We start from the raw sequence: 15,126 nt of genomic DNA on the forward strand, positions 1-15,126 counted from the left end.
CAAATAACACCCCTCAGAGCACTATTACCTTTTGACACTCCACTTCCTCTTGGAGGGTGATAGAAATAGGAGTGGATGTCTGTGAAGGGGTGGCCTCTCTGATGGCTGCACCCCATGTATAGTCACACAAGTGGTCTAATGTCTTGGAAGAGCGAATCAGTGAGGAGATTTGAAAAAAAAGGAAAGGTTCCACAATGGCAAGCAGCTGCTGCCCTTTCCAAAAAAGCATTGGGTGTCCAGTATCTGACATATTTGACTTTCTACAGGCTCCACAACCTCGTACTCCAGCTCGGCGTTCAGTGTGGTTCAGACGCTCCCATCTTTTCTGTTCAGTTTCTCAGATTTGCAGGTAGTGCGGCCACTAAGCAGCCATGGATGCCATCAAGAAGAAGATGCAGATGCTGAAGCTCGACAAGGAGAATGCCTTGGACAGAGCTGAGCAGGCCGAGTCAGACAAAAAAGCATCTGAGGACAGAAGCAAACAGGTGGGTATCTGGTTGTAAACCTGCTCCTGTGCTTTTAATTACAAGATGCTTGTGGCACACTATGCAATGTACACCATAGGTCCTTATCTTATGCCTGGGCATCAAGACGTGTTTTTTATTTATGGATAGAATCAAAAAATGAAAAGCTTGCATATTACAATTCATTTTCTCTTATATGATTTTTGAATTATTAATTTATAAATTGATATCTGGGAACATGTAGATTTAACACCATAATACTTAGACTGTATTTTATAAATAAGAACTGTAACCATATAAAGTTAAACAATACAGGAAAATGTCAGTCGTTTGACTAAAAGACAACCACGACAATTTCTTTCAGTGAACTTTGCATGACTGAATGTATCTTCAAGCCTATTTGGAACCTAAACACAAGTTTTCTGGTTTGCCTCCCCACCAGCTTGAGGATGACCAGGTAGCACTGCAGAAGAAGCTAAAGGCAACTGAGGATGAGTTGGACAAGTACTCTGAAGCCTTGAAGGATGCCCAGGAGAAACTGGAGCTTGCTGAGAAGAAAGCCACAGATGTGAGTTTGCATTGAGGGGAGAAACCGTTTCTGAAAATTAATGCAGCTCCCCGTGCAGACTGCCGCTAATGCTTAGGTAACACAGTAATACATTAGAAAATACACCTGTAGGCTGCATAGGTAAAATTTAAGGGTGTAGGTAAATTTAGCCCTTGGACTGGATATGGTAATGTCACAGTTCACAGACTAACTGTTGCTTTGAGGTGCCATTTGAATGAATGTTATTGCCAGTGTCCAGTTTCAGTTGGACATTTTTACAGGCATATTTTGGCCTAAAAAAATTCCTTGATACATTTGTGGACTTTCTGGGATTGGTTGGCACTTCCAAGGTCAGCCCTACTGGGTTAGAGTTACAACTGTTGATTTAGTTTAATGTTTAGCCAATTAGGCCATGTCATATTGAGAAAAAAAACATACAAACATATAACAACACTTTGCTTTAAAATAAACCTTATTTACAATCTGCCTGGAATTAACTTAGGTCTATAGTTAGTTCTGAAAACAACTCTGCTACCTACTGCCTGTAGATTAATTCGAACACACATGGCCGGTAGTAATGCTCTAACTCACTAAGATGTTCCCAGTCATTCTAGTATGACGGCTTTACAGGTGAAAAAATAAAAAATTGCAACATCGATTAACAACAAGGGACTACTGTAACTGTAAAATTTTGAAGTACTGATTTTCTGTTGAAAGAAAATTGGTGTAAATCATTTGGCAATTAAAGTGGACCACATAAAGTGCATCACTGGCTATATTTTTACTGAAACTTTTATAAATACCGGTTCTGTATTGTTTTTGAAAATACTGCAGTATTTCTGCTGAAAAAAATTGTTTTGTTGTTAGACTGAAACTTGCCATTTTTTCTAATCAAAACAATATGTTTGCAGATTTGACCAATTGTGTGAGTTACAGTGTCTGTTTAATTTGTAAGGCAGAAGTACAGTACATGACACGAAGTACTGCAGGGAGGGAAGGGGAGCTAATATCTATAAAAAATCAGAATGATGGTCATAGCAGCGCCTATGAATGTCTCTCTGAAAAGTATGCAAAAGTAGCTAAAGAAGCTGAGGAAGCTGGGTATTTGCCGCCTGACAGAGCCCAGAGACAATAGAAAGCCTTGCTTTAGTGCTCCTAAGATAGTACTGACAGATTGTTGTAATTAGGTTTGTGCATCAATGAGTTTACTGATGACTCTCATTTCCCAAATTGTTAGTTCTATGAACAGTATTTTTGTAGAAATGTTAAAATACAGAGTTTAACAGATAGGGTCTGAGGAGTAGAGAGCAAAGAGCTGAATGAGGAATAAATGGTTGAGGAGAATGGAAATAGCACAGACTGGGGATTAGATTATTCTTTAATTGCCATCAACAATATTAGAAAATGTTAGAATATGAGTTTAGCAGGAATATTTTTATAATATTTTTTAGCTTTCGCTCAATATATAGCAGTGCCGGCAAAAAGTAAAACTCAGCTTGGCTTTTGGCCCTCTGCTTGCCTGAAGTCCCCAGAAGAAATTGAATTTGCACAGGAGAATGGAAAAATGCATCTTTGTACCCACTGCCTTACACACAAACCATGAAGTAAAGCCTTCATAGCTTGAAAGTTATGCAAATTTAGAATTGTCTGCTGTTGATGTCTAAGCTGGTAAATGGTCAGTGATCCTTATTACTATGCAGCATGCCTACACATAAAGGAAGACAGTAAAAACAAAAACAAAATATAATACATATTACAATAAAAAAAAACGTGTGCATGAAGCACATCCTAACTTTGTAAATGGATCATCGGGAAATTCCCTTTTTTCCATGCTGCTTGTGAGCACTTTAAACATGGCCTTTGTTGTGAATTGTGAATGGGTGAAATAAATTAAATAAACCAAGCATGGACTACATAAATTGACAGCGGCAGCTTTTGATATGGGGGAATATGGCTTTCTGCCAAGAGTGTCACAAACAAGGGGGCGCCACAAGGAAAAAAAACCAACATCAAACAAGGACCGGTGGGCCACAAATTAAATTCCGTTTATGGTTTCTTACAACCTTGGACTGGCTCTGAAATTTTGTCTATTTATCAATTTATTATTATTTGTTTGTCCAACATTTCAAAGTCTTAAGTCATTTTGTATTTTATTTATTTATTTATAATTTTTCATGCCTAAACATAATTGAAAACAAGCTGAAATACATATACATACATGCATACATACACACACACATATAATATATATATATATATATATATATATATATATATATATATATATATATATATATATATATATATATATATAACACACACACACACACACACACACACACACTAGTGACGTTGGTATTAAATAAATTCAATTAAGGGTGCAAGAGTAAACTGTGATTTTTGGGGCTATGATCTTAATGGGACTGGCTCAATTTAGGATTCGGGGATGCAAGTCAAATTGCAGCACAATTATTTAAACATACACTTTCAAAAAACTATAAAAAACGATATGAAACCTCAACTAAAGATCACACAAAACCAATTTATGTGGTGCATTCTTTAGTCAGTGAATATATTTAATGGTTTGCGGGTAAAATGAGTTACTTCCGGGGCTGGTGGCACGTCCCAATCCTCATCAGCGGTTGATTAAAGGCGGTGGGGGCAGGGATCAAACGCGCAGCATCCCAACACAGTGTGTGCTCCGTGGGCGAGGCAGCCAGCACAGAGCCGGGAGGAAACTAGCCTAGCTGAGACAAAATTTAAAAAAACAGAGCGAAAGAAATGGCCGGTGGCAGCTCCCTGGAAGCCGTGAAGAAGAAAATCAAGTCGCTGCAGGAGCAGGCCGATGCGGCGGAGGAACGGGCAGCGTTATTGCAGCGGGAGCTGAACCAGGAGAGGAGCGCCAGGGAAGCAGTAAGCTGCTAATCATTCAAGGCAATTAGTCCCTTTGGCTGCGGGAGGCATTAGGTGCAAATCTGGTCAGGAAGCGTGGCCGCTAGGCCCAACACCGCTCGGTTGCTGTTCGAACAGAGCCGAGTGGGTATCAGGCAAATGAGTTTGAGCTCAATGGCTCAGTGTTGGAGGTGAGGACAGGATGATGTCTGCAAGGGACACCACCCTGAGCCCGCCTTATAAACAAGCGGCCGCTCCTTTAATAAAAGGCTAGAACAGGTCCTCAGAGGGAGATAAAACCCTCAGTAACAGTGCCACCAGCTAGTTCAAGTGTGAGGAGGTGCCTTTATCCTCTAAGCTGCGTTGTATAGCTTCTTTATTTACTGGACAAAACAATAAAGTGGCAAAGTAGTTTAGTTCACAAAGTTGTACTGCATTTTCTCTACATATTTAGTTGAAATCATCAAATAATACTACTCCCTATCTGCATTATCCATCTTAACATTTCTCCCCCACTTGCTCCTGAAGAAGCCCCTCGTCTTCCAGCTCAGACCTGCTTTATCAGTGCTCGACCACTAAGCTTGATCTGACTCTGGTTGTCTTGTTGCTGTCTCCCAGGCTGAGGGAGACGTAGCTTCCCTGAACAGACGGATCCAGCTGGTGGAGGAGGAGTTGGACCGCGCTCAGGAGCGTCTGGCCACGGCTCTGACCAAGCTGGAGGAGGCTGAGAAGGCTGCCGACGAGAGTGAGCGGTGGGTGTCTTGGCAGGATGTTAACTTTCCTTTCTCTTGATCACATGTGAAGTGCTTTAGAAAAGAGAAATTATTATTAATAATAATCATGATCCTTTATTTGTGATTGCTAGGTCAAAAACTGAACAAAAAGATCGATTAGTCATGCTCAAAACTAAGAACTTTAGCCATTTTTGGTCTACAAGCCCATCACTCAACAGCATGTAGATTGTTGCAGTTTTGTTTTATTAAAAATACAGATAAAGGTTAGAAACACTGTACACTTTTGTTTTAAGGTTTTGTTATTTCTTCCATTTTATTTTGTTGAAATAAAGTCCACTGACTTTATACAAGAACCTGCAGCACATGTACGCATTATAGGCCTTAAAATGAAAAATTGCATTCAGCAGGTCCGACCTCAGACTGGAAATCTGTAATAGCCAGGAAAGGCTGCATCAGTGCATCTTTAGAAAATAAAGGCATAAATCACTGCATTCTTGTGCTAAAAAGATTTCAGTCAATATGCTAACTCTTACATTTTGTAAATTTCTTGCTTTGGGTTATCCAGATAACTTTTTTAGAAAGATAAATATGTCCAGGATTTGAAACGGTGTTGAAAATGTGTGCCTCAGTAGTGCCACCGTTGGCTGAAAACAGCATTGCACAAGGGTCAAATGTCAGGCAACAAATTTAAGCGAGATAAAAATATTTAATCATTAAATAGTTTTTTAGTTAATGTGAAGAACTATACATGGGTGGTCCTGTGGCATTTCCTAGTGATTATTGTGGCCACAAACGACCTGCCACGTGCAATGCTTGACTTGGTATTTATTTACCCAGAAGTCCTCACACATCATCATCATCATCATCAGTGTTCCTTATTACATGAGAACTGTCACTGAGAAGATGGTAAATATCTATTCCAATAAGACATCAATTTTACTTGTGTGTTTTGTGCGAACTTCTCCTTTTCATTTGCTTTTATGAAACAAAATGCTGTGATCTAAAAGCTGCAATCACCTGTGATTTGGTTTTCCTTGCTTCAGAGGCATGAAAGTCATTGAGAACAGGGCAATGAAGGATGAGGAGAAAATGGAGCTCCAGGAGATCCAGCTGAAAGAGGCCAAACACATCGCAGAAGAGGCTGACCGCAAGTACGAGGAGGTGAGTTTCCTACCTCTTCACTGCTTAAATGTTTTCCACCCTCCATACTTTACCAACTTCAATACTGCCTCCATCTGTCTTTAGATTCAAAGTAGAAGCATGAAGGGATTTTGGATCTGTTTGCACAGTGATTTAAAAGAACGCTGTTGTTTTTGTGATTTCAGGTGGCCCGGAAGCTAGTGATCATTGAAAGCGACCTGGAACGTACAGAGGAGCGTGCTGAGCTGTCTGAGAGGTAGAAACCCCCTTCCTTCATTTGTTCTCAGTGAAAACCTTAAATAGGATATACAATGTGCTTTGTTGTTCTTTGCTCGTTCCGCCATGCTGTAACTCCACAGTAAATGCTCTGAGCTTGAGGAGGAGCTGAAGACCGTGCAGAACAACCTAAAGTCTCTGGAGGCCCAGGCAGAGAAGGTAGGCTGGTTAATCAGGTTTGATGGCATCTTGATGTAAACTCAGAAGAGAGATGATGGGTGTTGCAGATTGTCTGATTCTAGTCTTTGTATGTAACGACAGTACTCGCAGAAGGAGGACAAGTACGAGGAGGAGATCAAGGTTCTCACAGACAAGTTAAAGGAGGTGAGTGAGCTACATTTGTGCAGAAGTCGTCTATTTGTAATGTTTTAAATCTTGTCCACCCTGTCTTGCGTTTAGTTTGACATTTGTGAAAAAATCTGCCTTACCAGCTACTCTTTGAAATATAAATGCTGCTAATTGCATATTTATTTGTTATTAAAGCACTTTTATATCAACTCATGAAGGCTTCAGTTAATGTAAACCTCTTATCGGTGGTTTGCTGATGTTACTGTGTTGCTCCACTCAGGCTGAGACTCGTGCAGAGTTCGCTGAGAGATCAGTCGCCAAGCTCGAGAAGACCATAGATGACTTGGAGGGTATGATTACTTTATTACTTTCACTCTTTGTTTCCCTTAGTTGTGCTGTGCTTTTCTTTTTACAATTTTAAAGCGATTTCTTCACATAGTCATCGGGTGTAACTGCTGAGCTTTTTGCCTCCTAAAAGTGACACAAATAGAAGACAATCTGCAAGATTCAGAACTGCTTTTGGGTACAGCTTTGGACCTGGACAAATTTGTTGGTACTTCCTGGTAAAGTCTTAAATTAAATGTCTTGTTGAAGTAGCATAATCACCTATGAAAAAATTATGAAAATCCAGCCCTTAGTTTGAGTGCATACTTTCAGTGGGGGGGGGCTAGGTTTAGAAACTATAAAAATAAGTAGTTATGTGTCAGAACGGTACATTTGATCTTATGCTTTACAAGCGTGAAAAAGTTTGCAGTCATCTCCTGCAGGATTAATAACTTTAAACGACACATACAGGTACAGAATGTCAAATATGTTTGTATAGTAGAAATCGATAAGAAGCTACGACTTAATAATAAAAAAGGTGTTTCCCATTTCACTTCCTGAAAGAAGTGCCAAGCAGTTGGGCAAGGGTACGGATTCAGCCGCAGCTTGAAACGTTCGGTGAAAAACCATCCAAATAGGTATGGTTTGTTGCCAAAATGTTTGATCTTATGCGCACTGTTAAGTATGGTGGAGCATCTGTGATGTTGTGTCCCTGCTCGTCTTGCAAAAGCTAAGGGAATCTTTTTAGAATACATGGCTTTATTAGAAAACTCCAGAATGGTTTGTCTTAAATACGACAATAATCCAAAACCTGTGGCCAAATAAAAAAAAAAAAAACAATGGTTTGTCACACACGATTAAAATTTTCTATGGTGATCGCAGTACGCAAATCCTACAGGAAAACCTTTGGGCTGAGCTGAAATGAAGGGCACACAACTCTGGACAATAACAATATAGAGTTTCAGTGAATAGAAAGGCTAAAGGTCTATCTCTAATAACAGGAATACCAACAATTGTGCCGTGAAAGATTCTGTTAAGCAGTCATTGCATAAATATGTAGTGTCAATATGCTTACATTAATGGTTGGATTTGATTTTATCTGCATGGTCAGTTTCTGACTGAAAGGAGAAAAGTACATGCGTGATATTATTCATGTTGGCAGTATTTCTCACTGCTGTGCGATTTGTAACAAGGTCATGGAAAATGTGAGGCAGGTTTTCTGACTCCTTGGGAATTTGACCCGACATCAGCAGCTGTTCCTTTACCCCTCCTTGTTTCTGCCCCACCTTCCTTTCTTTAACAGTTTTCCTTTTACTTCCACTCTCTGACACTTCTATTTTCTCTTCTTGTTTTCGCACCATCCACTGCTACTTAATAACAATTACGACTCAATAGATGAGCTGTATGCCCAGAAACTGAAGTACAAGGCCATCAGCGAGGAGCTGGACCACGCCCTCAACGACATGACTTCCATGTAATTTACAACATGCTTGATTTTTGATTTGTTTTTAGATCCCAAGATCTCTAACCACTGTCTCAATAGCTCCCCCATGTGGCATGTTTGAGTGCAGTGATATAACTGGTTTAGGTTTAAAAATGTGCACTTTATATTCTTTAAAGTTTCCTACATTAACTATATTTTGACTAACACCTTAGCTTAAATTATGCAAATAGTGTGTTGATGATCCTTAGTTTTCATCTCTTTGGTGCATCACAATAATCATTAATTTTCCAGCTTTTCTTTCCTGCGTCTGTTTTTTTTTTTTTTATTTCCTTGTTTAGTTTTTTTTTCAGACTTTTTTTTCTCCTTCAACACTTTATACTTTTGTGTTTTCACAGCTAAGCCTTTCCTCCATTCTTCACTGTGGAAGCTGGTCGAACATCATCATTTCACTCCTGAGCAGCTCAGCCCAACTTTCTGTACCTTTTTTTTTTTTTTTTTTTGTCTTATTTCTCTATCTCCCTGCCATGACTGCACATCGGGCCTTTGCTGCCAGCTCCCATTTTTTCCATCTGTTATACAAATGTTTGAGCCATATTGCTTTCTGTAAAATAAACACTTCCATCTGTGTCTATGTTCCATCTTTTCCTTTTTCTCGCGATGTTTATTACTATTTGTCCTTTTTTTTGACGTCTTCACTGTTTAATTTATTTTGACTGGTAGCTTTTAAATAAATTCTTTAGCTCGCCCCCCCATTTGCTGTTCTTTTTTTCTGTTTGAGAGGACTAATATGGAAATGCTGATGGTAATGGCATGAATTTGGCAGTTACATTAATGTTTCAACACTCTCTGAGATGTTTAGTTTGTGTATAGAACGTGCACAATTCTGAGAAGGAAATACACGTGGTAGAGTAAAAAAAAAAAAACACACGAGGTTTAGTGATGCCAAATCAAACCAGTTGGCATTGCAGAATATTCCAAGCACTTTAGAATATTGCAGTAAAAGAAATGACATGATCCCCATTCAAAGGCTTGCATATCCCTAATTGTTAACGTGGTGAACTGGCTGTTTTAAGCATGTCAGATGATATAGACAGGGTTCTTACGCTGTGTGGAAATTCAGTCTTTTTCTGGTCTGGATTAGTATGGAAATGACTGGGGTGGGGGGTTGTATTTCTATACTTCATCTCAATGTCCAAATGTTGTCTGTTCATCCATTTTCTTTACTTCTTTCTGTGTGTCCTTCCATTTGACCTGCCTCCTGTCCTTTCTTCTTTGCTTCATGTCCTTTCGTTGCCCTCATTTTCTTTCCTTTTTTCTTTTGTGTATCCTTCTTTATGGTGCCTTTTATTCCTACCTTGCCCTTCCTGCTTTCTCCATGTTGCATATTTATTTAAATATTGTCCGCAGTATTAATATCTTCCATAGACTTATGATAAACCTTATTTTTTTTACATTTTAAAATGGACATAAATGGTAAATAGCCTGCATTTGTATAACACTCTATCAAGTCCCCAGAGACCCCAAAGCGTTTTACACTACAGTCATTCACACACTGACAGTGGTAGACTACAGTGTAGCCACAGCTGCCCTGAGGCGGACTGACAGAAGTGAGGCGGTCAAACACAGGTGCCGCCGAGCCCTCTGACCATCATCAGAAATGACTGAAAAGTTGAGTCTGGAGAAGTCTGAAATTTTCACATGCAAGATATGTGGGAACCCTGTAAAAAGGACATGAAATTTTGGCCAATCTAAACCTTTTCTTTTCTCTAGCCACTAAAAGCTCATCTTAGCCCTGGGCTTCAGGCACATTGTTTTGTTGGAAAATCCAAATGGTTGAGCATAAACTGACCCCCAATATTTTCTGAGAACATGTTGCATTCACCCCCAAAATTTAGTTGGTCCACTTCCTACCTGACAGTGGAGAGTGTTAGACTTTTATTGGCTGATGCTAATGTAAGATTTTCTTTGTCCGAACTGCAGATTCAAATTATGTCAAACAGAAAGCAAAACAAAGAATAGGTCGTTTGTTGGTGTTGACAGATCCAAAACGTTTTGATGTATTTCAGAACCAGACCATACAGAGCCAATCAATGGAAAATATGCCTAGTTTCATCACTGTCAAATTGATCGGTGCTTTAGACTGTGCACACAGCGGTTTATTGACTCTTCTCCCCACTATGCGTCTATAGTTGTGACCATAAAGTTCAAGTCTGGTTTCATTGCTCAAAGACTTTTTCTCAGGAAAAAGAGAAAAAATAAAACATCTTTGTACCATCTTCAATGTTAGTTTAGTTGAATCTCTCAAAGAAAACCCAGATCAAAAAAATCAAACTCGGCATCAATGCTTGTTTACACAGGCTTTAAATAAAACCTACCTTTGATAGCAAATTAAAGCAGAGTGTGTCAACTCATGTAAGTATGCATTATCAGGGCAAACACTCAAGAGTAGTTAGGCTATTGATTAGGTGCAAGTTATTGTTACCTGAACACTATTCCTCCGTAAGAGCTTTCCTGCTCTGTTTGCCCAAGGTATGTAAACTCATGCGTACCTCTTCGGAAGATTCAGCATTTTTAACCAAACAACCTGGTCCTAAAGTTATATGTGGCAGGTCTTTGCAGATAAGACTAACTTAAGTATATTAAATGGCACTAGGTAAGAAAACATCAAGGCAACTAGAAAAGGCAACTAATGTTGAAAAGTCTCAAGGATTAGTTTCAAAGATGTGTGATTTCAGTGTTTGTAAAAGTTACAATAAGAGGCTATTTAATGTAATCATGTGGTTATTTTGAAAGAAGAACATGGCAACTTAAGACTTGGAAATGTAAACAAATAAGTACTTACCCATTCATGATGAGGTCTGTGGTTTATCAGCACTAAACAATTTCTACATTAACACTCTGTCTTCATGTACTAACTTGTCTTGTCTCTTTCCCTTTTCCCTTACTGCTTTCTGACTGTCAAGACCATCTATACAAGCAGCTTGAGAAAAACCGTCTTCTGACCAATGAACTGAGAGTAGTCCTAAATGAGGCCTAATCTGGAAAAGGATCACTTATGCTGGCATTTTTTTAAACTGCAGAATCCAGAAGCGTTGTGGATTTATTAGATTAAGCAGGTAGAAAGATTGTATCTACACCACAGAAATATACTCCCAAACTTGTACATTTTATGCTATGTATACTCAAACAGGTGTTTAAGGTGGGATATCAGAAGGTAATCATGATTGGAGAACTTTTGCTGTGTGTTGTGTGTTTTTGTCACCAAATCAGTGATTTAAGTTTATTATACTGCAGGTTTGACTTGCTCTGCCTTATTGCTACTGGAGTGAGTTACATCTACATGTAGCATATCATCTGGAGTCCCAGGGACATCTAGAGTAACATTTGGTTTGGGTCTCTTGCTTTTAAACAAGAGGCAATCTGAGTAAAACTCACTGTCCATCTCCAACAGACTGAGAAGGTCTTGAAAATAAATGTTAAAAATGTTAAGCAGGGTTTCTGTGAGTATCGTAGGTTGACTTTATCACTTGTAGGATGTTTTAAACCCACATTATCTAAATTTCATGAATTTCACTTTAATTCAAGAAATTTTTCATGAAAAGTTCATTCTTTTATAAAATTAGATGAAATAGGATTTTCTTTTTTTTTTGCACTTTTATTCTGTAACAAATGACCAAAACCCAGTTTCAGATGCCAAATTCTTTTGGTGGTTCAGATGGAAGTGTGAACATCCTGGTCATGTAGTTCTGTCACAGCCAGAACTACTTCAATATGTATAAATGAATGCCACCAGTGAAAATACAAGTGTGGAAGAACAAATCTAGGATGTAACTAAATAGAATTTAAGACCCATTATGGAAAATCTGGAAAAATCTGACTTTCCAAGTACTAAAATTGATATTAAATTTAAGACACACCACAGAAACCCTGTTTAAATTAACTAAAACCTTAATGGTTTAATTAAACACAATAGGAATATAATTTGGCATTCAGTGATGAAGAAATTTAGTTGCCATTTCTGCCTGATTTTGGAGTCTAACAAAACCGTCTCTAGTTTTAACATTCAACTGTATGGGATTTAGGTATCAAATGCTTGTTTAAAAAATATTTCAGTTAAATTTTTGAATATTGTGAAATTGTTTGGAGCAATGTAATTTGCCCCAATAAATACATCACTGGTAGTCGAGACTTTATCTTTGTCAATAGCTTGAGTAAAACTTTGCCAAGTATATTAGAATTTTTTATATATATATATATATATATATATATATATAATTAGAACAGCATGAAGCTTAGCATGAATACTTGGTAGAAGAAAACTTGATGGGGGGGGAAATGAGAAAAAAAATGTATGTATGTTACTTTTTGTGTACCAGAACCACAACAATGTATATCCTCTGCACTGTTTTATCTAATGGTCCTAAACCAATGTAATGCTGTATTGACAGACAAATCTGCACGCGCTAAAGAAGAGGGCCTGAGGGTTAAGCAGATGCTGGATCAGACCCTACTGGAGATGGTTAATATTTGACCCAGCTCTGTTCCTCTCCACTACCTGACTTTGTGTTCCGATTGACCGGCTCCCACAAACTGCTGCTGTTGCTACAGTGGACATGTGGGTCTGTGCTTATTTGTACCTCTGGCATTGTTAACTACAGGACACAAGCTCTGTATGAAGTAGCAGAAAAAGCTTTGAGCTACAGCTCAGCTACAGTGTTTATATTGCACGTTCTGTTCAAAGTCCTGTTTAAGTTCACTGTTCCTGTCTAATGGTTTACATGTATGTGTTTGGAATTTGCACTTTTGGTGAAAAAACAAACTGCACATGATCCTCATAAATGAAGCCATAATTTAAGCCAAACCTGTATAAAAGGGACTTTTATTACATGTACTTTTGTAAAATCATTTGTTAGTTTTCTTTCATATAAACTCTCATTCAGTGTCTGATCTTTTTCTTTCTGCAGTTTAAGGATTTTCTTTTTTTTTTTTTTTTTTGCACATGTGCTGTTCTGTGCCAGCTATGTGAAGCAAGCACTTGTGTTGAGTACTGTTTCTAATGTTTTCTCTTGCAAAAGCTAATTTGATTTTTTTCTGACCTTTTTATCTTGGAAATGTATAAATCATTAATAAATGATGGAATGAAAGCTTACTGTTTTTTTTATGTTGCTTAATATAATAACAAAATTGTATTTTATTTTTTTTAAGTGAAAAAACTAGGAAACAAACATATGTGATGTTGCAGCTGCAAACTTCAATGGCCTTTCTTAAGATTTTATTTGACAGACCATATAAACGTAGTGCACAACTACAAAGGTAGGAATGCACTGGTTTTTAACTTCTTCTTTTTTTTAACAATGAATGCTCTGAAAAGAGGGTTCCTGTTCTCAGTTTTCCAGGTTTGGATAAATTGGGGAAAACAATGGATATCGTTTTTCCAGACTTTTTCTTTACAACTAAAATGTACCACAAGTTCACAAATTGTTCTTTAAATAATAATTCAAGATACCCTAGTCCTTATTTGCCAAATACAGGAGTTACACCGGAGTACATGAATAACAGTTTTCCTGTGAACAGATTGTCCCGCCTGAGCCATGGTTTTCTGGTGCTCCATCAGTTGCCTCATGTTTCAATCTCTGATATACAGGTCCTTCTCAAAATATTAGCATATTGTGATAAAGTTAATTATTTTCCATAATGTCATGATGAAAATTTAACATTCATATATTTTAGATTCATTGCACACTGAAATATTTCAAGTCTTTTATTGTCTTAATACGGATGATTTTGGCATACAGCTCATGAACACCCAAAATTCCTATCTCACAAAATTAGCATATTTCATCCGACCAATAAAAGAAGAGTGTTTTTAATACAAAAAACGTCAACCTTCAAATAATCATGTACAGTTATGCACTCAATACTTGGTCGGGAATCCTTTGGCAGAAATGACTGCTTCAATGCGGCGTGGCATGGAGGCAATCAGCCTGTGGCACTGCTGAGGTCTTATGGAGGCCCAGGATGCTTCGATAGCGGCCTTTAGCTCATCCAGAGTGTTGGGTCTTGAGTCTCTCAACGTTCTCTTCACAATATCCCACAGATTCTCTATGGGGTTCAGGTCAGGAGAGTTGGCAGGCCAATTGAGCACAGTGATACCATGGTCAGTAAACCATTTACCAGTGGTTTTGGCACTGTGAGCAGGTGCCAGGTCGTGCTGAAAAATGAAATCTTCATCTCCATAAAGCTTTTCAGCAGATGGAAGCATGAAGTGCTCCAAAATCTCCTGATAGCTAGCTGCATTGACCCTGCCCTTGATAAAACACAGTGGACCAACACCAGCAGCTGACACGGCACCCCAGACCATCACTGACTGTGGGTAGTTGACACTGGACTTCTGGCATTTTGGCATTTCCTTCTCCCCAGTCTTCCTCCAGACTCTGGCACCTTGATTTCCGAATGACATGCAGAATTTGGTTTCATCCGAAAAAAGTACTTTGGACCACTGAGCAACAGTCCAGTGCTGCTTCTCTGTAGCCCATGTCTGGGGAATGCGGCACCTGTAGCCCATTTCCTGCACACGCCTGTGCACGGTGGCTCTGGATGTTTCTACTCCAGACTCAGTCTACTGCTTCCGCAGGTCCCCCAAGGTCTGGAATCGGCCCTTCTCCACAATCTTCCTCAGGGTCCGGTCACCTCTTCTCGTTGTGCAGCGTTTTCTGCCACACTTTTTTCTTCCCACAGACTTCCCACTGAGGTGCCTTGATACAGCACTCTGGGAACAGCCTATTCGTTCAGAAATTTCTTTCTGTGTCTTACCTTCTTGCTTGAGGGTGTCAATAGTGGCCTTCTGGACAGCAGTCAGGTCGGCAGTCTTACCCATGATTGGGGTTTTGAGTGATGAACCAGGCTGGGAGTTTTAAAGGCCTCAGGAATCTTTTGCAGGTGTTTAGAGTTAACTCGTTGATTCAGATGATTAGGTTCATAGCTCGTTTAGAGACCCTTTTAATGATATGCTAATTT

General features: G+C 38.8%; 1 protein-coding gene across 1 annotated transcript; it reads left to right on the top strand.

Annotated features, from left to right (window-relative positions):
• The first annotated feature begins 237 nt into the window (after window positions 1–237).
• LOC124867242 (tropomyosin alpha-1 chain-like) lies at window positions 238–13,253 on the top strand. The gene is made up of 10 exons (XM_047363593.1): window positions 238–485; window positions 907–1,032; window positions 4,522–4,655; window positions 5,681–5,798; window positions 5,963–6,033; window positions 6,137–6,212; window positions 6,315–6,377; window positions 6,622–6,691; window positions 11,073–11,225; window positions 12,558–13,253. Exons 1-9 carry the CDS (start codon window positions 372–374, stop codon window positions 11,144–11,146), a joined length of 846 nt encoding a protein of 281 aa, XP_047219549.1. The 5' UTR covers window positions 238–371; the 3' UTR covers window positions 11,147–11,225; window positions 12,558–13,253.
• The last annotated feature ends 1,873 nt before the right edge of the window (window positions 13,254–15,126 follow it).

The sequence above is a fragment of the Girardinichthys multiradiatus genome, chromosome 4, assembly GCF_021462225.1.
Source record: "Girardinichthys multiradiatus isolate DD_20200921_A chromosome 4, DD_fGirMul_XY1, whole genome shotgun sequence".
Taxonomy (NCBI): Eukaryota; Metazoa; Chordata; class Actinopteri; order Cyprinodontiformes; family Goodeidae; genus Girardinichthys; species Girardinichthys multiradiatus.